Source organism: Ptychodera flava, chromosome 9 (assembly GCF_041260155.1).
Source record: "Ptychodera flava strain L36383 chromosome 9, AS_Pfla_20210202, whole genome shotgun sequence".
In the NCBI taxonomy this organism is placed as follows: Eukaryota; Metazoa; Hemichordata; class Enteropneusta; family Ptychoderidae; genus Ptychodera; species Ptychodera flava.
In genome coordinates, this window is record NC_091936.1 from 33,305,253 (window position 1) to 33,328,533 (window position 23,281).

A 23,281-nucleotide genomic window follows, 5' to 3' on the forward strand; every position below is an offset into this window, starting at 1 on the left:
GTAAAAATTCAATATGAACGTATGAGGCTAGCCCGAGGGGTTCATTTTAGGTTTACGCTGGGCTGCTTTTCCCCATTCCCCGATTGTGCTAGCTTTCAGAGATATATTACATACGATGATTATTCGTGTAATATACGGCAAGTACATTTGGGGATGTAGGCGGTATGATGTACACAAGAGCACGGGACATGCGCGTGATAACTCATGTGAGACCGGTTATCCTCCGTGATGCTATATATGTCCGCGATTGCGAGTTCACTGAAAAACAGGTTAATATTTGACCTTTTCCGGCAAATTCAGAGCAGCCGAAGGTGTGTTGAGTACTGAGCCAATCTGGAGTCAAACCGTATAGAGTCACGACCACTCCGCTTTAACTTGTCTACCCACTGTAATCTTTGACCCATATTTGATGCGTTTGCTAAAGGACGAAACAGAACACAACTGAAAACGAATGGTGTGTTTTTTGGTAAACTTTCACCACATTTCGGATTGATGCACACCATAGATAATCAATAGAGAGATAGATAGATAAACATTCATGTGCTTTGGTGTTCGTTGGCAATTTCTATAATATAACAAAGGCCTGCCTGCTAGTCCCATCATATTTGGGAAATTGCCGACGAACGTCGCAACACAATGTTTATAGAATAGACAAATTTCAGAAGGCGTGACCCGAATTGTGATCCCAACGAGTTAAGCACGCGGAATTTGTAAATAATTTTGCTCATTAGATTGAAGCTAAGCTACACTAAGATTGTAAATTTTACAGTTTCCTTACACTATGAAATACACTGCATCACCGCAGGCCTTTTCGCTAGCATCCGAAAACACGTTTCGTTAAAAAAATTTCGTCATTATAGTTTGTTTGGAAAAGGCGGCGTAGAATTCAAATATGGTTGACTGGTTAAATTTCGAGGGAAAGTTTCGCTTATCATCGCGAAGATGGCTTTGCAACGGTCCATCCCATTGAAGTTACTCTTTCCACAAAACTGTAAAACATCATGATGTCTAATTTAGCTAGCGTCCTGTTTTATGTAATTTAGCTGAGCCTGTCATTTCGCTAATTTAAAGATGCTGTTAATTGAAACTTTTCCTTACATTTACTAGAAAAAAGGTGTATTTTTAGCTCAAAAACCTGCTAATGGCAATGAAACCCCGAAAACGCTAAATAGCATGGAGCTAATTCAAATCTGAATTTCTGAGTTAATGAAATCAAAATGTGCATGAACTTGAATGTTTTCTCCGCTGGAATAAGATTGTATTTGGAATACAAGATATTACATATGCATCGCCGTTCCAAAATGCATGAACTTGAAATTCTTCTCTGTTGGAAAAAGATAACATTTGGCACAGCAAGCATATGCATCGCCGTATTCCATGTTGCACGTGAAAAAATAAAACCCGTATTTTTAAGAGCTGATATGCAAACTAACAAAAATGAAAGTAATCCCTTTGTGTTTATTTACACAAAGGTAATCGTTGATGTTTGTTCCCATCACACAGAAATAAAGCTATAAGGGTACTGCAGATATCTAATTCGTTTCAACATTTACTTAGAAAGTGATCGTAATATATCGGATTAATACCGCGCGTGACAAACAGATAGATAGATAGATAGATAGATAGATAGATAGATAGATAGATAGATAGATAGATAGATAGATAGATAGATAGATGGATGGATGGATAGATAGATAGATAGATAGATAGTTATTTTCAAGCTAAGGCGCTTCAAATGAGTACTTGCGGGATATATTTGCGACAATTCGGGTAGTTTGTTACTGAGCAATTTTAAATAGTCTCTTCCAATCCGTACTGCTTCTTTGACCATGACTGTATCAAATTACTGTTTTGGTTTTAATCCGATCGAATCATTTAATAATGCTTTCGATGGAAGTGCATCCTATTATCTTTGCTTCTATCAAAGATACGTAGCATCGACTATCTGACCCCGTTGTTCGGAGTCCATAGACTCAACCCAGCTTTACGCTATACTTTAAGACGTAAAGCTAGTATACACATTGTCAGGCATCTTAAGCTCGGCCACTTCCACAAAAATTGTCAAGATGAGATCGTTTGCGTGGCAGGGACTACAGTCTGATAACTGCAGAGGGCGCAATTTCCGAACATGTTTTCATTAAAACTTTCTACCGCATCCACGCTGCCATTGATCTCACTCAAGTCAAGAGGGTTGTTTTTCACCGTAGAGTTCTACCATGATCAGCTTACAAACTGGCATGGCCGAACAGCTGACAAAACATAGCTATCTCTATAGACCTTTTCCCGGTTATCCCACAATGCATTGCAGTGATGTTATCAAACACCGTATATAAGCTCAAAACAGCGAAAACATGCTGATTTGTTTTGTACAACGGATTGTTATAGAAGAATGACACAAATTTGCAATACCAAATAATGCCCCGTGTATATTCTAACCATCAGCGACGAAAATATAGGTCCGGGTGTAAACTGCCATAGAGTTCTGTGAGTAACGTACCCTGCGTGTACCCTACGGCTAAAAAGTTCTATGCGTAACGTACGCTTTGTATGCCCTGCCTCGTACTGCATCATGGAACCGGTAAAAGAACTATTGAAGGCGAGTGTAGAGCAACGTCTAACTGTGTCGTCGTCATTTGATCTTTGTCCTACTCTAGGGCACCAGGTTACAGTTTGTAGCTTGGATCTGTACCGGCATACACGGAAACGGAAAGTTGTCGTTGCCAAATGCGGGTTGTATTAAATGATGTCTAGATTAGAAAATGCTGGTAGTATCAAGAACAACTCGATCAGACATTGTTAGGCCTATATGGACAGGTCAGGGAAACTCTCTTAGACAATGCTGGTTGGAACAACTTGATGAGGATTGGTAGCAAGATACTTCTCATGTTGATTTACTTTCATTAATAATTATCATTTGCGCGATGAATTGCCATGATATTTGCGATACCATATTAAGTAAGTGTGTAATATTACCCTTGTAATATAAGCCATGGACATAGATCGACGCACGATATCATAAGTTTTGAGATTCACTTCACCGTATTGAGTGCCCAAGTTTGTAGTTTGGCTGTGCAGCTATCATGATTCGTTGGGATTGTTCGTGCAAAGAAGGCCACTTTGTGTCATGTACTTTAATCAACTACTACGAGACAGACGGTAAGGTCATACAAGCTTTATTGAAGGAAAGCAAGCATTCGATTGGTAGAGCGCGGTATTACGATACGAAGTTACGCTAGTGACTAACTTTTACCGGTAACGCACAAAAGTTCAAGGATACACAGGGACGTGATTAGTGATCCAAAACGAATGATGAGATGACACTTGTAATGATCATCGTTCACATATTAATTTAGCTTATAACACGGTCCCTCCACAAACCGTGTTATAACATGTTACATTTTTCATGTTTCGAATTCATGTCTCACTTCAACCATATCAGCGTCCATTCCCAATGAAACTATCGACTAAATACATGTAAAAAAATGACCTTCAGCTAATCCTCTAGTTCAGGATATAATCTTGTTTACCTATGGATTGAAAATCTCTCTTCATTAGAGGCAGGGTTTGTTTTACAAAACGAAACAGGGAAGACGGAAATTGTTAAACATGGTAAAATGTGTCGCATTTTTGTAGTGTTTTGATTATCAAAGATCTTGTAGACTGAGTCTACTGGTGTCTTCACTGGTGTCGTCGAGATCCTCAACGGTTATGGATTTCAGTGTATTTTCTGTTACAGAGGATGTCCATTCAGATGTGGTTGCTGTGACAGTGCTGCCAGAGCTGCTACTCGAACTTGTCTTCAACTCCGCTTTTGTCTTTTGCCCTACTTGAGTATGTGCGTCCCCGGAAACCCCTTGTTCATTTGATCGGTTTCCTTTGCTACTGTAGTGACTGGAGGAGGGTCTGTCCTTGTTCAACTCGAGTGAATCGCTATTGTAATGTCTTATCCCTGTGTCCTCTACATAGATGTCGTGTCTGTTTATGCTTGAACCAGCCTTTCCTTTCTTTAAGACACCGCGTGTCGGCGCAGTGGTCTGTTTGAGGTCTTTCTCACGATCCCGCCAGCCAACCGACGGACGCGTCGTCTCAGACGAGCCCGGCGACGTCACAGCTTTTGCCGACGCTGACGACGTCTTTGACGCACCGCGCAAGGACTTGTCGGCCCGGCTTCGGTAGGCTTTTCTTAGGACACTTTTTGAGCCCTTCAGTTGATCGGACTCACGAGCTCGTTGTATTTCTTCCATCAGGTGCTGAACCCAGAGTTTGTAACGGTGGCGCACGCACTTGTAACCACGACGGAATATGCGTGATAGATAGCAGCGGTAACAATACACGTCTCTCCAATAGCAGGCTGGCCATCGATGGTCTGGGAAAAGAATTCAGTGAAAACCAAGGAAACTCAATAACTTCTCCGTTCTCCGTAACCGTTGCCAAGTTTTACGTAATAAAGTCTGTCAATGTTTTCCTATCCTCTCTCTATTGTCTCTGTCGACTCTGACAAACTGATCGATAATGATATGTCTACGCGTGTCTGTCTACGTGTATTACGTTTGCCGGTCTGTTGGTGTCTGCTTTTTTGGCCCTCCCTCCCTCCCTCCTCCCTCCCTCCCTCTCAACGGACTTAAAATGCTGTAATAAGAAATATAGGAGCATAAGCTTGCACAGGAAGAATCATGCACAACAAAGTACTCGACGATTTGGCATTTTCGTAAGTTTTAATCCTTAAAGAAATCGATATAGCGTTTTCGTTATATCATTCCGTATAAGAATCATATAATATTTTATTCGAGTAGTTTTTTACGTGTCAAGTTCCCTTCCCAAAAGAGACATTTTATATTTGCACTGAAATACTATTTTGTATTTTTCTTGCGGTAATTATTGTGTAATATCATCAAAAGCACAACGACAACAATAATGGTGACAGTAAAAATATTATCATTATTATCGTGTTGTTGATGTTTTGTTGTGGTCATTACTATCGTTATTATTTACATACTTGCAAATTTCAAAATAACTGATGCAATGCCACACTGGAGATTAAATTTTCATGTACCTACACGTAGCAAAAGTCAGCGCAAAGACATCTTGAGCATTGGCGCCCTTGCCAATCAGACTTGGGAAAAAGCCAAGGCGACCCTGGGTGGTCGGCCGTCCTCTCTCTAGTAACCAAACGCCGAAAGTGTCCCAGAAATAAGGGTAATCTTCCTCGTTCAATGCTGACAGAGGGCCTCCGAGGAGAGGAAATCGATCTGAAACGAACATACAAATGGGGGAAATCTCTAATATTTTATGCTTCACTATATTTTTGTAGATGAAGTCACACACTATACCTTATATCATAAGGGACAAAGCAAAAAGGGTGCAAATATAGTATTGCAGTCTCCTCAGAGTCTGGGAGGAGATAAACATATTTGAGCGCGCCTGTGCGCATATTTTCCCCCATAAACTCAACTCATTCGTTCGTTCGTTCGTTCGTTCGTTCTGTTCGTTCGTTCGTTCGTTCGCTCGTCCGTCCGTCCGTTCGTTCGTCCGAAGAATGCTTGTTGAAAGTCCCTCTCAAATATCCAGTAGCTAAACTTTTGATATCGTTTTTCTCTTTTGTTTGTCCAAGAAATCCAAGACATATTCTGTTTTACCATAAAGGATGATGGGATACAGAGTATTTGTCGGCGATTAATTTGAACATAGTAGACATACAAACCGTGTTAACAAGTCGATCACTTTTGGCATTTTAACAAATTCACAACAAAAATTAATGTTACAGTATTTTTACAGACAGAACACAACAAGTCACAGCTGAATGAGCTAATATCCATATTACATAAATACAATATTGGAAATGTGAACAGGATTTCTACATCTCTGCAATTGATTGTATCAGTAGAGAAATTACTGGCATGGCAGGACTTATAACGGTGTGAACGAATTCCGCCATGTTTTTGACTTGCTGGTAATTTGATGAACCACTATTGCCATATTCCCATCGAGTGGAAATGCGCGGGATTCATCGCGCCCAGAGCGCTTATGTATCTAGAAACGTTGAATAATTCTTCTCGGCTCAAGCAGCTGAAATATTTTCTTAGTTTTATATTTTATTACAAACCTACCAATTAAGTCATCGAAGTCCCGCACACGATACGGTCTCGGGATATAAATGTTTCTCAAAACATTCTTAGCTTTCTCTGTTGATGCAAGAAGGTCAGCACTCTAAAATAAAAGGAATATAAAAGGACACATTTTCAGGGTTAAAGTTTTACTTAAGCATTAGTGTACCCCCTCCGGCCCACAATGGACTCAAGCTAACTTTGCACGACATAATGTACTCGGCTTCGCCTCGTACATTATGTCGTGCAGTTTGCTTTGTCGATTATGGTCCGGGAGAGGGTTTATTATTGCCATTATTTTATAGTTGCGTCGACGCCAGTGAATTTGTAAATGTAGAAAACATCTTGGGACACAAAGTGGAAAATCGGATGCATTATCAGTAATAATTTGAGGGTATGAATTCATATAAATTCACTGGTATTGACAAAGCTATCATGTAATATTGTATATATAACAGGCTGAAATCCCATCACCGCTAATAATAGAATAACTAAAAAGAAGATCATATCGTTATCGTTTAACGGTGAAAGGTTACTTTGATTACTGTGTTTCTGTATATAAATCACAGTCTGGTCTTAAAATCATGACAGCAGGCCCAGAGTTCAACTCGGTGTTTGTGTCAAATATACGGACTGCAGATCATTTGCCAACAATAACATTAATTCTGTCACGAATGCCATGTATTTGCATAACGAATAATTTGTGTATTTCAACATAAGTTTGGCAGAAGAAGATGTCACCTGGGGTGAAAATGCAATGTCACTAGATATTGATACGAGGTTATCCAAACTAAAGCACCAACATATACCAGCGTATTTTTGTGTGTAATAGGAGAGGCCTGCATAACTGCATAATGAGTGTCTAGTTTGCAAAACAAACCGACTCAAGAATTATTTTATCCCTACCGCTGTGCGGTTTCTAAATTATGCATCTTAATTGTGTGTTTTCACTGAATTTTAGTTTTAGTCTAGTAATTGTTATTTGTTGTGATTTTTTTGTGTGTTGTCCGCCAAACATGATTTAAGGGATGAATTAATAAAGATGAATTGAATTGTATTGAATTGAATTGAATGGAATTGAATTGAATTGAACTCATATACTTTTGAGGTATCTGCTATTCTCCTAGACATTATGATGTTCATTAAACACTTCAAATGAACTCACTTTCCCAGTGCAAGAATACAAACCGTAATTTTCTCGTGGGCATTCTTTTTCGGTGTTGTTAATAGCATTTGTCATGAATTCGAGTTGCATCTTTGGACAATTTAATGCCCGGAAACCGATCAGTACCGCGGCAATTGCCATAAAATGAGTTGAGCTAAGTTCAGTTCAGTTCAGTTCAGTTCAGTTCAAAACTGATTCGCCTGTTGAGATTAAAATATTTTGATTCCCTTGGCCCTGACAACAGTCCACCAGTCCCTGGAGGGAGTGTGCCCTAACACTAAGCACTGGGGCAGATGACAATGCCATGGGTGACCAATCGGAGCTCAACGCAAAAGTTCATCCATCGGGAAATTGAGGTGAATGTATACACTCTTACAAGCTTGCTGTTCAGCAAGTACCAAGTCATTGCCACCCGGCTCTTTCGCTCTTTCTATTTAAAGATTATGCGTCTAGAAAAGAAACGAGGTGGGTTTGAACGGTTCTCTTTCTGGAAATCGAAGAAGATGAAAGGTGGGATCTACATTACGTACGGTAAGTGGCAAGGTGATTGGGCCGAGCATTCTCCTACCCCGCTGTCTGGCTGAACTGTGAAATTGTCCGCTACCAGATATAGAGTCCATAAGAGCGCTTATCGACCAGCTCATGCTGTCCTTCAGTGTGCAGACAATCTTGGTCAAAGCATACAGATTTGTAGGCGAATGGCACGCGCACAGAAATCGGAATCTTGAATTCTTTGTTGTATCTCGTTCGAGAACACTTAAATAAGAATACGTTCAGAACGAATAATGTAAGTGCGCGGTCAATGTCAAAAAGATTCTCCGCCAATTTTGACCATTAGTGATCTGTTCAGTCACAACTCCATATTATATCAAACGCTGACCCCCGAATTAAAATTACCATGTGTGTATCCGTTCTTCTACACATATCCCTGCCCTACCATTTTCTTATTTAGTATTTTAAGCTTCACCGTTTTTAACTGTTCTACTTGACGAGAAACTCAAATGCATACGGAAATTGTACATGCAAGATTGAATTAATACTTTCTATAGTTACGTTATAGTTATGTATGAGTATATGAAGCCTGCCATTTTTAATTCTCAGTTGGGTAAAAGTTCGAGATGCGACACAAACGCTGTCTACATCATGAAATGCCCCGGCTCTAGCTCTCCATCTTGCCTCGACTTGTTTTGACAGCATCGCGCATACGCTTTATATATATATATATTTATCACATGAACTGGCCCGAATTCCCACCTGTGTGACGTAGAACAGGACGGATAAGAAATCCGAATTACCCCTGTTGTACGTCATCAACCGGAACTTTTTTCTTTCATGGTACTGTTCATACATGCAGGCGTCGCGACACGAACACATTTGTTGTGATCGATGCCGTGCTAGCTCGCACGTTATTTTTACAAAAAGGTGACCCGATAAATCCAGACATGGAAACATAGAAGGCATATTTGTCCAACGAAATTTCAAGTCGCTAAAACAATAGCTTTTCCCGAGAATCGAATGGAGATACCGACGATCGTTATTTTAATGGCTCAGTAACGTCTCGGCTCCAGTCGAGTCGTGTGGACGTCGTACCTGGCGATCCCGGTTGGCGATAAAACCGAAACCTACACCTCAAACTGAATAAAGGAGTATAGTATAATCTTCGGGAAAGCGACATTGGAGGCACAAGCCTAAAGTCATTCGACTAACAACGATCAATTTCCTTAATCGCACAAAAACTCGGATCCGTAAATTCTCGCTCGGAATCAAACTTGCAGCGCGGCATAGGCTAATGCTGTAGCTCGAGCTGTGTGCAGCGCTGTGGAATCCCATGTACTTCGAAAGTTGACTCAGACAACACTCAAAACAGAGTTTCCGTCAACAAAATTAGGATGTATACATGGACGAGATATGTGTCAATGCAAACATCAAAGTTCGTAAGATGAAAACATTGATGACCGAGATCGGGATTGACCAGTTGACACCGGCAGAGACCGGTGACGGCAACGTTGTGGGCACAGACATGCAATGAGTGTGTCATCGAACGGAATCTTTCGCGCTCGCAAAGGTCGTAAACTTGTGTGATATTTTGAAAGCCACGGCATCTCTGAGAATGAGAATTACTGTTTCGATCGTGTCGTCTCATTTACTTCATAAATATAATTGTAAATATTCTAAGTAACTCTATGGTTATCCGTCGCTAGCACGGTGAAAGCTATGTCTGGCCGAGGCCAACTTGCCTTGGCATCGGTACAGCGCGAGACAATGATTGACACGTTCACGTGACCAAATCCGTACGTCTGGTTGGTGGAGATACTCTTTAATGTAGCAAATTTCAGCTTGATGGGATTTATGAATGAAAGTATCTCCTGGGTGACGGGCCGCTTTACTCTTTAAATGAAAGTAATCCGCGTAAGTAAAACACAAAGCGCGACGAAATTCATGCAATTTGTTACGATAATTGTGATCCATCTACGTCAAAAGAAAAATAAGAAGACTGTTCATGTGATAAATATATAATCCCATGGTATTTTTCTCTGTTTGACGTCATCGTATACTCGTGTTTTTCGCGGAGCCGCACAACTGCTCGCCTTCGGCTCGAAGTTGTACGACTCCGCGAAAAACACTCGTATACGATGACGTCAAACAGAGAAAAATTCCATGGGATTATATATAATATATATATATATATATATATATATATATATATATATATATATATATATATTATATAGCCACTCGGCTTTGTATTTTACCTGGTTAGGCTTGTGTTTTCCTTTTCAGTGCGTGTTGGCCATCATTACATATTCGTAAGATAATATTAAGGTTGTATACACCTCGAAAGTGAAAGACTTAAATCAAGAATAAAACCAGGGTTCGCCGTTCAAATTTTGGTACTAGAGAAACAAATAATCCAAGATTTACCGATATTTGAAATTCAAAGTGACCGCCATCCCTGTGACTCTCTACAGAGAAAAATAAAAAAAAATTTCGAATTTTGAAAAACTAAGCAGGTTAGAAGTTTTCTTACACCAAGAGCCCCACAAGTGATATATCAGAAGAGAATCATAAAAATTGAGAGTCCGAATGTCTGTCCCCGAGGCGCGTTCTACATTAATGTAAACCAGGAACAAGGTCACTTTCTCTAAACAATATGGAAATGTCTCTTACTTCCCTGTGTAAAAGTTGTAACAACCAGGGACAGGGGCACTTTCTTTCAATGGAAAAAATATTTGATTACGCCTCAAGAGGGCGATGTGTAAATGTAACAACAAGGGGACAAGGTCATTTTCTCCCAAATATATCTGTATTTTTGATTATGCCTCAAGGGGCATCAAATCAAATCGTCCGCGAGGGGAGATATAAAAAACACAAGTCAGGAACCAGTCTTTATTTTACAATGCACCAGTGGCCTCCATTTAGCACAAACACTTTAAATGATAAACTTTTTTAAAAGCTTGGCGCTCAAGATAGTCCAAAGGCAAGGATCTTAATCGATTATGAAATAATGATGACAAACCAATGTAAAGAAAAAATCCAAGAAGAAGGGATGTATAGTAGGTATTTTCGGTGGGTTAAATCCACGAGAAACAATGATTCATGCAGAGTTATTCCTCGTAGCTTAGACCCTATAATACTACACAACTTAAAGGGAAACCGTAGTTGAAACTGCGCCTGTGCGAATTTCTTGTTTATAAAACAAGCAATGTATTTCGTGCACGATATCTAGATACACCTCATGATCATAGCTGCAACATTTATTAAATAAATAATAATAATTAATAAATTAATAATAATTAATGAATTATTATATGATGTAGCTTATGACAGACATGTTTACACTTTCATCAATCACCATCGTACCTTGTATGCAGTGTCTACATTGGTTGTAAGGGTCCAACACGACCTTTGAGCGCTGTTCCCACGACTTTATCCCTTTAATGAAGGCAAAGGAAAGTCGTGACAATACAATCGGGTTTCACTGGCGAGACAAAACTCTGAGCATGAATTTGAAACAGCTTACAAATCGGCTGATTCTCTTGTACTTATTTATCTTTTTTCTTTGCTGGAAGTCCCCATGTCGATTTACCGATTTTGATAATGTAAACGTCACACAGTGGTCATGTGGGAATTACCGGTCGCACGCTATCACTGTGATCAACAATGATTGTTTCACCTGACGCGACTGTCTTCTTTCCATTCTTGTACCTATTAAACCGTATTCTTTCCGGTCTGGCGTAACATCGCCTCAAAAAACCTTCAAAATGATTTGTTTACTCAGGATAAATATACCGACGGCACAATAAATAGCCTGACGTCATCAAAAATATCGTTTCTATTGCTATTACTTCTCCTCCTTGACGTCACACATCAATTATCTCGAAGTCATAGTGTACATTCTGTCAAAAGTGTTAAGAAGGAATCGTTTTCTTTCAAGACTTCATTTTTCATTTCTGGCTTCTACTGACATTTTTTTCTCTAATTTATTCAATATAAGATCGATTTTCGTGTCCAACATATCGTTATTGCTCAAAGCCCGTGAAAATTGTTCACGCAGCTCCAGGATAATACAGAATCGATTAATATGAAAAAATATATTTTATTGACGTCAACACTCATTAATCAGCACCACTTCGGTTTTATTTGTTAGGTTTATGTCTTTCTATACCATGTAAACTTTATTTTGATAATTGAGACTCAATAACAGAAAGAAAAGTGGATCGGATATGCGACAAGAAATTATCGGTAAGAGGAGATACAGTACGCTCTAGATCTTAAAAGGAGCCATCAGTGAACTCTCGTTATTTCGGAATCGTGTGCTTGTAAACAACAAATGTAGGTCGTTCCGATCAAACAGTCTAAACCGACGCAACAAATTAACAGTCATGGGACGTTTTGAGACACTGGCAGGTGCGACATATCATTATTTCACAATGGTTACCATCCGGGTACTGACCAGCCTATGTGGCAGATTATGTAGGCCGTAGTCACTTGCCAGAGACTCAGATTGCCCCCCCCCCCCTCTCTCTCTCTCTCTCTCTCTCTCTCTCTCCTCTCTCTCTCTCTCTCTCTCTCTTCTCTCTCTCTCTCTCTCTCTCTCTCTCTCTCTCTCTCTCTCTGATAAACTATAATCGTATGGCCAAGTTTAAGAAAAGTGTCAATTAGAGTACATTACTTATGTAGCCGTTTAACGTACCGAAAACGTTTTAAGAGAGTGTTACTCTAGCTTTACAAAATGTTTTGTTCTTCTGTTGAAGAACAATAGGGCCTATTGAAGTATGAACCAACTCTGTTTTGTGTTTTGTCTTACGACGGAATATTTGTACAGTTTAATTGGTAAAATATATTTCTGTGGGTCTAGTCTACAAAGGAATGCTGTTAGTCCAGAAGACAAGAGAAATGGTTAGGTTATTAATGTTTATCATACACCCGGCATGCCCATATCGTTAATGTTTATCATACACCCGGCATGCCCATATCGTTACATCCTGAATACGTTTACCGTAAAACATCAGTAGAGATATGCGTGATAAACGTCATCAGTTTTTGGGTGTTCCTATACTATATTTGCAATTTTACAGTAATAAGCAACGTAAAAATGCAAAATGGCCGCCGTATTCCTCATATACGATGAAGTGTTTCCGACATAAAAAAATTGAAAGTAAGGATATTTCGGGTAGCTAAATGCGACAATAATATCCCGGGGGGAAGAATATGTTGAATCTGTGTTTATTTCATTTAAGTTCTTTAAAAGCTCTAGCAGACATTCTACAGTTTGCAAGGGACTGATACCTCCGAGCAGGTAGTGAGCGCAGGGCCGGATGACAGCGATGTCGCACCTCGACACCTGGTCACATAGCAACTCTCAGTCGTGTAAACAAACACCAGATGTGAATTGAATGTGTTCATGTGGTTTACAACAGCTTCATTACATAGTAGTACGCTTTACAGAACAATCAGATATCGCTTTTTATTAACTTGACATTGCTTAGGGCTTCACACGGCAAGTAGATATTTATCAGATCAATATTTGTAGCAAGTTTCACCAAATTACGTGCCATAAATTTAGAGTTATATCACAAATTTCAACATTCATTAAATATGCATTTGAATCCTTAATACACTTCACACTACTTAATGCTTCTAAGCACCGTCAGATATCTGTCGGATCAGTATCTGCTGCAGCACATTTCATCAAGTTTGGTGGAGTTATTTCAGAGTTATATGACTAGAATTCCAAGAAATAGGGTCAGTCCAACTGCAACTATTGAAGTCATCAGGAAGAAGCGGGAGTACAGCAAAGTCTTGACACAGTGTGGAGAAATGAAAGGCGTACTCGACCAATTTCTTCAATCTTCAAACGATCTTTATTTATAAAACCGACGTTTCGGCAATACACAGATTGCCTTCCTCAGGGTAAAAACTAATAGATAAAAGCGGATAAAATAGAACGTGTCAAAGGAAGGTGGAATGACTACAGGAAAGTAAAATCATGATGACAAATCCTCACAAAGACGCAGATTCATCATATTCTTCCCCCGGGGATATTATTGTCGCATTTAGCTAGCTGTAGTCGTTCCACCTTCCTTTGACACGTTCTATTTTATCCGCTTTTATCTATTAGTTTTTACCCTGAGGAAGGCAATCTGTGTATTGCCGAAACGTCGGTTTTATAAATAAAGATCGTTTGAAGATTGAAGAAATTGGTCGAGTACGCCTTTCATTTCTCCACACTATATGACTAATTACAAAACTTCATTAGATATGTAAATGAGCTGGTTCTTAACTTGACACTTGTCAATGCTTCTCAGTAGAGTTGGATATCTATCAGATCAATATCTGTAGCAGGTATCATCAAATTTAGATATGACTTTCGGAGTTATATTACCAATTACAAAAGTTTACTAGATATGCAAATGAGCATATAATTGACATGACACTCACAGTATCGTCATTACTGAAAAGTTTCATGAAATTTTGCGCAGTATTTCTTTATATATGTCCACACTAATGTCTCAATATGAAACAATTATGTGAAAAATATAATATGTCATAATTTCATTAATATGCAAGCCAAACTAACCCAAATCTAATCAGTTCTTGCCATTAGCGTATAGTACCAAATCCGTTCAGGTGTTTTTGAGTTATCGTGTAGACAGACAGACAGACAGACAGACAGACAGACAGATACACACGGACAGACAGACAGACAGACAGACATCGCTATGGCATTATTAGCTCACGTGTGTTAACATGTGAGCTAAAAATTGTCTCGTCTCCACGTTCCGTACGACGATGGAGCGCGATCGAAATTTTGGAGAGCAGAGGAAAGTTTTTGAACAGTAACGATTGTAAAAACACATCTTATTGCGCCATAAAATGTTCTTGCCGCGTGACTATTTTTTGAGTCCCAGTACCTTTTCTTACGGTGTTCATTGAGATATAGATGATTTGTCACTCATGGCGTAGGCCTAGAATGCAAAATAACAGATCGGACTCTGACTCGTAGGCCTATATAATTTATGAATGAAACCTGTTTATGTTTACGCAAATATTTTTATAATTATGCGCAAGGCGGAATAAAAGTAAAGCCTAAAAATTCTAGGTTTTCCCATCATTTGTAAAATTCTGGACATGGATATATTGTCATTTTCTAAATTTGGGCTAAAAAAAATACTATATCACGTTTTCGATACATTAGCATCCTGGGACGCGATAAATCAATCTGCAAGTCCACTCGATTTGCACTATAACAATAATGGCGCCACGAAGTACCAGCAAGGTATCGACAACATGGTCTTAATCGTTTACACACAATTCTCCCATTAACTACCGGTATACCGTCATGTTCTATTGTATTTCAACAAATGGCGCTGATCGCAAATGACATCATTTTTTCTCTTATTAATGTGCATAAACAAATATTTGACCGCATTTTCCTTCTAAAGGACGAAAATAAACCTGCTAGTGTTACAATTGCTACTAAAAGTCACATTAATTCGAGTGAATTCATGGCTCAGACAACAAGCTGCAACAGCAGCCGCGCATGCAACAACAATATTCTTCCGAATTGTAGGCAGCGTTGTCCGATGTCGCTCGCGTGCAGTGTATAGGGTTATAGTAACAAACCTGTAATATTGAACTGTTATCACCGTTTAAATTTATTCATAGCGTGGGTTTGCGACAATAGCATTGTTGCATGCCACACGGGCAAGTGATAATTTGTACTTTTGTAAGTTTTCTAATGAAGGAAGAAATCTGTCATGTTATTGCATTCTTTATGGCGTCGATCTCCGACATAACCATGATACTGAATAAATAGACAGACCAACATATAGCAGGGCTCGAAATTAGCGGCAGTCCCGCGCCCACAGACTACCAACTCCTCTCTGGAGCTACCAAAACCCATGAAATGGTAGCCCACACGGACTACCAAAACCTGGGACATGAAATTACTTATGTGGGCGACATGATGTTGATCGCTGTGAGACTGGGCTACCAACTTCAGAAAAAGGTAGCCCATTGGGACTACCAAGGCAAAAAGTTAATTTCGAGCACTGATTGACACGCAGCATCATCACTCGTCGTCAGTTCCAGACTCCTTAGATATACTTCTCAACTTGGATTACGACAATATGATAAGTCTGTAGTTATCACCTTGCGTCATATCAGCATTCGTACCATTGTGCTGCGTCAGACACGAGACGAAAGCAGCACAAATGACACTGTATGCTGATACGACACGGGAACAGGCAAGATTACTTTATTATATTATAGCTTTGTCAATTGTGGCTTTTTTTACTGATAATTTATCCGATTATCAAAAAATTGGCCCCATAGCGAGCATAACAGTAGGCCTATACAAGGTATTGTTTGTAAACGACTAAAGGAACGGGCATTTAAAAAGGAGGGCTCTTATAGGGTAAGCTATGTAATACATTAAACGATAAATTGTAACAGTGGTGCACAATATAATATTATATATAATATTATATATAACAATAATGCCTTTCTCTACAATTTATCAAAAATTTTGAGGCCTCCCGGAGGTGATTTTCGTCTGATCTGCTTGCTCGCGCTCAGCATTCCCGCCCGAACTTGTGTGCATGTAGAATAGTGCCTATGTTGTTTACAGCACGGCTGGCTTCGTTGATGTTGGTGAGACAAAACTCAATACGCTGGGAAATGCCAGAATTGAAAAATATTATTGCTTCAAACCAAATGGTGAGTACGTACTCCCTGACTACGTGTTTAAGTTAACGACATTCTTTTGTCAAATTCTTAAATCCAATAATCCTGAAAAGGAATACACGAAATGTAGCGTCAGAACTATTAATCGCTTGTTTTGCAACCACAAAATTAATGAACAGCTTTCGCGTATCGATCGCAGTATTCGATTGCAATCGACATTAACAAGTGCTACATTCCTTTAAAGAAACTTTAATTGATTCGTAATGATTATAAAAAATATTTTTGAATATCTATAGAAATAAGCGGAAATGACAAAATCGACAGCAAATCGAAAATTCGACAAGCATACAAGTATAAATGAGCAGACATGTAATGCGGGAATGAGATAGTCACTTCTGTTGGCTAGAGGTGCTAAACGTTGTTGACCGACACTGGGTATAATTTGAATGGCACCCGTCACATTAACATGCCCTGTGCTATAATCATACTTCGACGAACGATTGTGCTGATCACTACGGATTCACACTATAACTCGGTAAGATCAGGTATTAATTCGTCAAAAGGTTTTTTAAATAGTAATCATTGGACTTCCTTGTCCCAGATAGATGCACATCAAAGAAAACTGGAATTGATATCATAAGCGCTTCGTTGCTTTAACATTTTCAAAGTTTTGGGGGGTTTTTTTGGAGTCGTATTTATTTTAAAGAAGAGTACATGATCTCATTCTCTTCTTTTCATTTCATTACATTTTTATTACCATATTACATGACACATTCGTTTGGAATGGTAATATGGAACAAGAGAAAAAGCTTAACGCTGGTCAAGACTAACCCCATTGACTTTTATCATTGCATTGAATTAACAAACGTTGGCGCTATTGCTGGCTCATATGATCGAATTTTGAAAATGATTGGGAGTACAAGGCTACCCCGTTAACCAAGGTACGGTTTACAGCAATATATCTTGGTTTGGAGGTGTTTTTGTTTTGTTTGTTTATTTTTGTTTGTTTGTTTTGTTTTTTTGTTATGACTGAAAGACGATGAGAATTTCTGTGATTGGTAATAAGTACTCTTGAAAAGGTAGTCTTTAAGACTGAGCTGTTGTGCTCACATATATACATTCAATGAAGTGTGCTGTAATGGTTGCGAAGACCTATCGCTAACTTTTGTTTCTTTGCCTCATTTATTTTCAGGGTAAATAGGTACCACTAATGTTGAGGTATACCAAATACTGTAGGATATTTTCGAGCGCACGTAGGTATAAGAAGTAAAACCGGAGAACATTTATGTAAACGTTGACCGACTCAACAATAAAACAGTGAATTCATCTTCTACCATGGGAGGAAGCACAAGTACCGATAGGGGCGAGGTCGAACAAGTGACTGAGTATGATTCCATATTACGAAGAAACCGGTCGAATGGGTCGACTGTCACCGACCGAGTTGACGAGGAGACAGGGAGAACTGAAGAAGAGAAGTCAAGGAATTGCTGGGCCTCAATTGCAGGTGTCGTGTATGCACTGACTAGCGGTATTTGCCTCGGTTTTTCTGACGTTTTCGTGCTTCTCGGCATGAATGGTGGTGTAGCGCCCGCGCAACAGTTGCTCATCAAATCAATTGTTATGGTACTAGTGATCGTACCTTTAATGCTGTACAAATCCATCAGCTTGCTAGCCATCGAAAAGAGAGATGTTATATATAACATATGCAAGGGCTTCGCGGAAAACGGGGCTGATATTGCTTTTTATTACTCACTGGCTTATATCGGTATTGGCGATGCCTCTGCCATTGCCTTAGGATTTTTACCAATTTTTTCCCAGTTCATGGCATGCATCTTCTTGAGGGACAAATTGCAAATCGTCGATTGGATAACAACTGCGGTCAGCCTGGTAGGAATCCTGCTCATTACGCGGCCAGATTTCATTTTCGGATCCGCAGAGCACAGCGACTCGGATTGGCTCGGGTACGTTCTCACCGTGATCGCGCCCTTGCTGCTTGGCAGTGGCGCCATCTTCACAAGGTTGATGACCCGCGACCTTTCGATTTTAGTGGTGATGCTCTTTAACGGCCTCTGTGGCATTGTCATCAGCATTCCGATGCTGTTTCTACCGAAGACGGAAAACCTTTTCACCGTCTTGAAAAACAATATGAGCGTTATCGGCTACATGGTAGGAATGATCGCGCTTTATCTACCGTATTGCCTTACCTTCAATCGAGCTTTGCAACTTGAAACCGCGGCCAAGGTCACATTACTCTTCAATATACAGGTGATATGCGGCTTTCTTGCCGATGTCTTGATATTCGGACTGGTTCCCAGCTGGTTAGAATTTACCGGAGGAGGGTTAGTTCTTTTGAGTTCCTTTCTGGCCGCCCTGTCATCGTGGTGGACCAACACGCAGGTCATGAAAAAGTAGGCACTCTTACAATCAAGTAATTCCTACATAGTTTGTTTCAAGCTCAGCAATCCTCAGACATGTGCCGAAAAAGCTATCCTTGACTACAACCAAAGGACTTCTAGCGTACGGCTGTATTATTTTGCGAAGCTTTCACACCGAGAAATTTCCCATTTAAATTATTTCTCAACATTATATTAATCGAGTTCAAAATTTGGGATTGTTTATTTCATACTCGGTTTATTGGTATTTATTTCAATATCTATCTATCTATCTATCTATCTATCTATCTATCTATCTATCTATCTATCTATCTATCTATCTATCTATCTATCTATCTATCTATCTATCTATCTATCTATCTATCTATCTATCTATCTGTCTATCTATCTGTCTATCTATCTATCTATCTATCTATCTATCTATCTATCTATCTATCTATCTATCTATCTATCTATCTATCTATCTATCTGTCTATCTATCTATCTATCTATCTATCTATCTATCTATCTATCTATCTATCTATCTATCTATCTATCTATCTATCTATCTCTATCTATCTATCTATATATCTATCTATCTATCTCTCTCTCTATCTATACCTATCTATCTATCTATCTGTCTGTCTGTCTATCTATCTGTCTATCTATCTATCTATCTATCTATCTATCTATCTATCTATCTATCTATCTATCTATATATCTGTCTGTCTCTCTCTCTCTATCTATCTATCTATCTATCTATCTATCTATCTATCTATCTATCTATCTATCTATCTATCTATCTATCTATCTATCTGTCTATCCAGCCAGCCAGTCAGCCAGCCAGCCAGCCAGCCAGCCAGCCATCAATCTATCCCGGCTATCTATCAATCTATCTATCCATTTATATCCATCTATTTATGATCTGTTTGTGCCTAACTTTCTACTTTTCCGTGTCTGTCTATCTGTCTGTATTGTCTACTCATTTATCCAACTTTGTCCAGTTATAAAATTATACTTCACTTACCCTCGGTAAAGGGACAAGGTCGCAATTTTCTGAGCTTTTTTCATAAATCTTTAATATTTGATATAAAAATAATTTGTCTCGTTTGACTTTTTGATACATGCCAAAACACCAATCAAATGTGTACTACCTCAGCTCAGCTTGCAGGTAGACAGTATTAAACGTTCAGTGAAACATTTCAAGGTCTGTATCAAAAAGGTCATGTGTGCAATTCTCACCATGCAAGGAAAAATAGCTAAAAAATCTACTTTATCTATAAGAGTCACAAATGAAATCATGTGTTGGCATTCAGCAAACGGGTAATTTATTACATTTCTGCAATTATTTTCCGTCGTCATTTTGTACAATGACTTTATGCACGTACTCCATCGTTTTCTTGATAATCACAAAAAGGTCAAAAAGAGCGACTTTGTCCCTTTAACGGAGCGCCCTGAAGCATTTTAAAGTTCTGTAACTTGTTTTTCATCTTGTACTTCCACAATTATGCTAAAGTGACTTAAACACGTCCCGATGAAACCAAATAATTAATTAACACGATTGAAACCAATTTGGGATAATTGGATGGTGAAGCAAGGTCGTTTTAACCTGCAAATGTAAGCTCATCTGCTTTTCTTTTAAAGTTGCACACTTGTTAATTGTTATGGGTAATTTGTAATATTGCAACATTCAGCTATATGGCACCTAACACTTTGTGAGAAATTTGAAAAATATGAAGGCCCAATTATCCAAAATTAGTTCCAATCGTATTTTTTATGCCACAAGCTGAACAATGGACATTGTTTTGTAAACAAAGACTGTTTGTATGATTCCGAATCTGATTAGGTTTTCACCGAATTGAATGTTCTGTAGACGTGCATTAAATATTGTTAAATCTCATGTTTTATGAGGGTCATTCTTTTATCACATACGACTTCTCGCAAGGGAAGAAAGAATTTTTTCTGTCCTAAAATAATATGATGATAGTTTTACGGTCAACAGCCAAACTTTTTGGTATACTATAGGCTTTGCTGTTTAGGGGAGAGAGAGAGAGAGAGAGAGAGAGAGAGAGAGAGAGAGAGAGAGAGAGAGAGACTCCGACAAACCTTCATTGCCAGAGTCAATTGACCCCCATATAGTAAAACATGCCTTCCAATTCGTGCACATGTATCATGTGATGACACTTCCGAACACTGCAATTATAAATGGGTTATTTCTGACAGATGACAAGTTGAAATCATAACTTGGGCGTTACTAAATTTTGCCGTAAAATGCACTACATATTACTTTTATAAGAACAATTAATCTTCAGGGGTAGAAAATTCCCGAACAATATACCCCCTTTCAGACCCCGCTAACAAGTCAACAAATTCTATGAAATTCAATAGGAGAATACAAAGAAGAGAATATACCCAAAAGAATCCAAAGAATCCAAAGATTACCGAATTTGCACTACTATGATTCAAGCTCTTGTAAATTATACATGTTACCAAAACCATGCACGCGTTGTATACCTTTCCGACCGATAACCTCATGAATCTTCCCACTCACAAGATTTGTGATTTTTTTTTTTTTTTATTTAGTCCATCATCCAACGGGTGCTGGCCCATTTACAGGATGAGGTTCCCATAACCCACTATCCAAATGGAGCACAGAGGAGTAAAGTGCCTTGCTCAAGGGCACAACACCGAGCTAGAGTCTCGAATTCACCGTCCTCCGACAGTGAATCCGCTACTCTGGATCTATCGGGACTTGAACCGGGTCTCGAACTCACCATCCTCTGATAGTGAGTCCGTTACCCTAACCACTGGTCTACGGTGTCTCCTAAGATTTCAAAGTTTGTCGATCATTTTCTACAACCACTAGTTTCCACGCTACCTTCCCACATTAAAAATACAACTTTCTTCAAACACTCAAAAGTCTGGGGAAAGATCACAAATGCAGCATCCAAGCCAACTGTTTTTTTACTGCCGGTTATGCTATTAATATTTCTATGAATGAGGGAATCAAGGTTTGTAAAATTGCCCCTAGAAAACGCACAGGAAAGCAACTCCCTTCAAATACCACAATTAAATTCATCCGTGCACCCTTTTATGCATCACAACAACTTCACTTTCAATGGCAACCATTATTTACATCTTGACAGCCAAGGCCCAAAATACCGGCATTCCATATGGCCGACTTTCCGTGTTTGCCGCATCTGTTCCAAACAAGATTAAGACTAGAGAGACTTTATGCTTGAATCACAGTCCCTCCACCCACTGCGGGAGGGACTTGGCTTGAATGAATTCAAAGCGTCACTTCCTGATCAAACGCGAATACCTAGAAAATCTTGTCGTTGACCAAATAAATCGAACCAAACAAATATTTAGAGACACACTTCTACAGTATAAAACCAAACAAGACCAGTCATAATCCACACAAACCAAATGTAAAACAGCACGTCAATTCACACTTGGTCTAAGGTAGTATGCGCCCCGAAAGTGAAAGACTTAACTCGCTGCAAATCCGCCAACCACGACACACCTATTGACGCTTATCGCCGTAGTAATAATTTACGAAACTTGTTGCTTCATAGTGAAATACAACAATCCACATTCCCAGTTTTCTACAAATATGGTTCCAGTAGAAGGTGCAACATTTATATATACTTTACCAGTGCTACACTGTTTTAAAGTCATACAACAAAGGCAATGTATACCATCACAAGCAACATTACCTTCAAATCCAAAAACCTAATTTATCTCATGACATTGCCCAAAACTGAATTTCGCCTGAGATTCAACAATTTAACCATTATGCTAAGATTCCTGTTGCAATTCATCGTAATTAGGATCAAGTTATGGGGAGCTTTAAAATGAATAAACGGAATAACAAGCTTCGTAGAAAAAAAGCTTTTCTGGACTTCAAAGTTAGGAACATGATCCCTTAGAGCGGCCTCAACGTCCTTAGCTGACAGTTCTCTCTATTACCGACAGCGCCCTCATACAAGTACCATAAATTGCCATTTGCACTATTCAATGGCCACTTTTTATCTATGCCAAGCATACATGGAAAAAATTTCGACTCCATGCCAATTGCAATATAAAATCGCTTGTCTTTGAAACCCCTTCTACATTTGTAAAGGACGAATAGATGAATAGTTATCTTTTCTTTTGTCTGTAATCAATTTTAGACATCTTTTCACCTGATGAATCCTACATTCAGGGCAAAACCTGTCAACCTTACCAACTCAATAAACAAAAATATTATAATCAGACGAGTTGACATACATGTAAATTATAAAAACATATATACCTATTCATACATACAAACACATATGCATGCACCTACACACATACATACAACTTACATGTATACATTAACGCATACTACATAAACATACACATCGATGCAAAACACGGATTGCATATTGGATAAACATCACACATCTGACATTATTGTACGCGTA

The 23,281-nt window shown here is 39.0% G+C and overlaps 2 protein-coding genes across 4 annotated transcripts; one reads left to right on the top strand and one right to left on the bottom strand.

Annotated features, from left to right (window-relative positions):
* Positions 1 to 3,181: 3,181 nt before the first annotated feature.
* Positions 3,182 to 7,359, bottom strand: LOC139141286 (uncharacterized). The gene is made up of 4 exons (XM_070710911.1): positions 7,270 to 7,359; positions 6,108 to 6,207; positions 5,058 to 5,249; positions 3,182 to 4,366 (listed from the first exon to the last, which is right to left on the bottom strand). The coding sequence occupies exons 1-4, from the start codon at positions 7,357 to 7,359 to the stop codon at positions 3,645 to 3,647; spliced, it is 1,104 nt and encodes a 367-aa protein (XP_070567012.1). The 3' UTR covers positions 3,182 to 3,644.
* Positions 7,360 to 7,536: 177 nt separating this feature from the next.
* LOC139140745 (solute carrier family 35 member G1-like) lies at positions 7,537 to 20,730 on the top strand. Of its 3 annotated transcripts, none has more exons than XM_070710133.1 (2): positions 7,537 to 7,800; positions 17,651 to 20,730. In XM_070710133.1, the coding sequence occupies exon 2, from the start codon at positions 17,794 to 17,796 to the stop codon at positions 18,868 to 18,870; it is 1,077 nt and encodes a 358-aa protein (XP_070566234.1). In that variant the 5' UTR covers positions 7,537 to 7,800; positions 17,651 to 17,793; the 3' UTR covers positions 18,871 to 20,730. The 3 variants fall into 3 exon arrangements, with proteins under 3 accessions (XP_070566234.1, XP_070566235.1, XP_070566236.1); XM_070710134.1 differs by lacking the exon at positions 7,537 to 7,800 and adding an exon at positions 16,523 to 16,993; XM_070710135.1 differs by lacking the exon at positions 7,537 to 7,800 and adding an exon at positions 17,007 to 17,399.
* Positions 20,731 to 23,281: the final 2,551 nt, after the last annotated feature.

Coding starts and splice junctions, on each gene's coding strand:
- LOC139141286 (XM_070710911.1), bottom strand. CDS start 7,359: ATGCAACTCGAATTCATGACAAATGCTATTAACAACACCGAAAAAGAA. Junction 5,250..6,107: donor GGACTTCGATGACTTAATTG/GTAGGTTTGTAA, acceptor TGTTCGTTTCAG/ATCGATTTCCTCTCCTCGGA. Junction 4,367..5,057: donor TGCGCTGACTTTTGCTACGT/GTAGGTACATGA, acceptor TTCTTTTCCCAG/ACCATCGATGGCCAGCCTGC.
- LOC139140745 (XM_070710133.1), top strand. CDS start 17,794: ATGGGAGGAAGCACAAGTACCGATAGGGGCGAGGTCGAACAAGTGACT.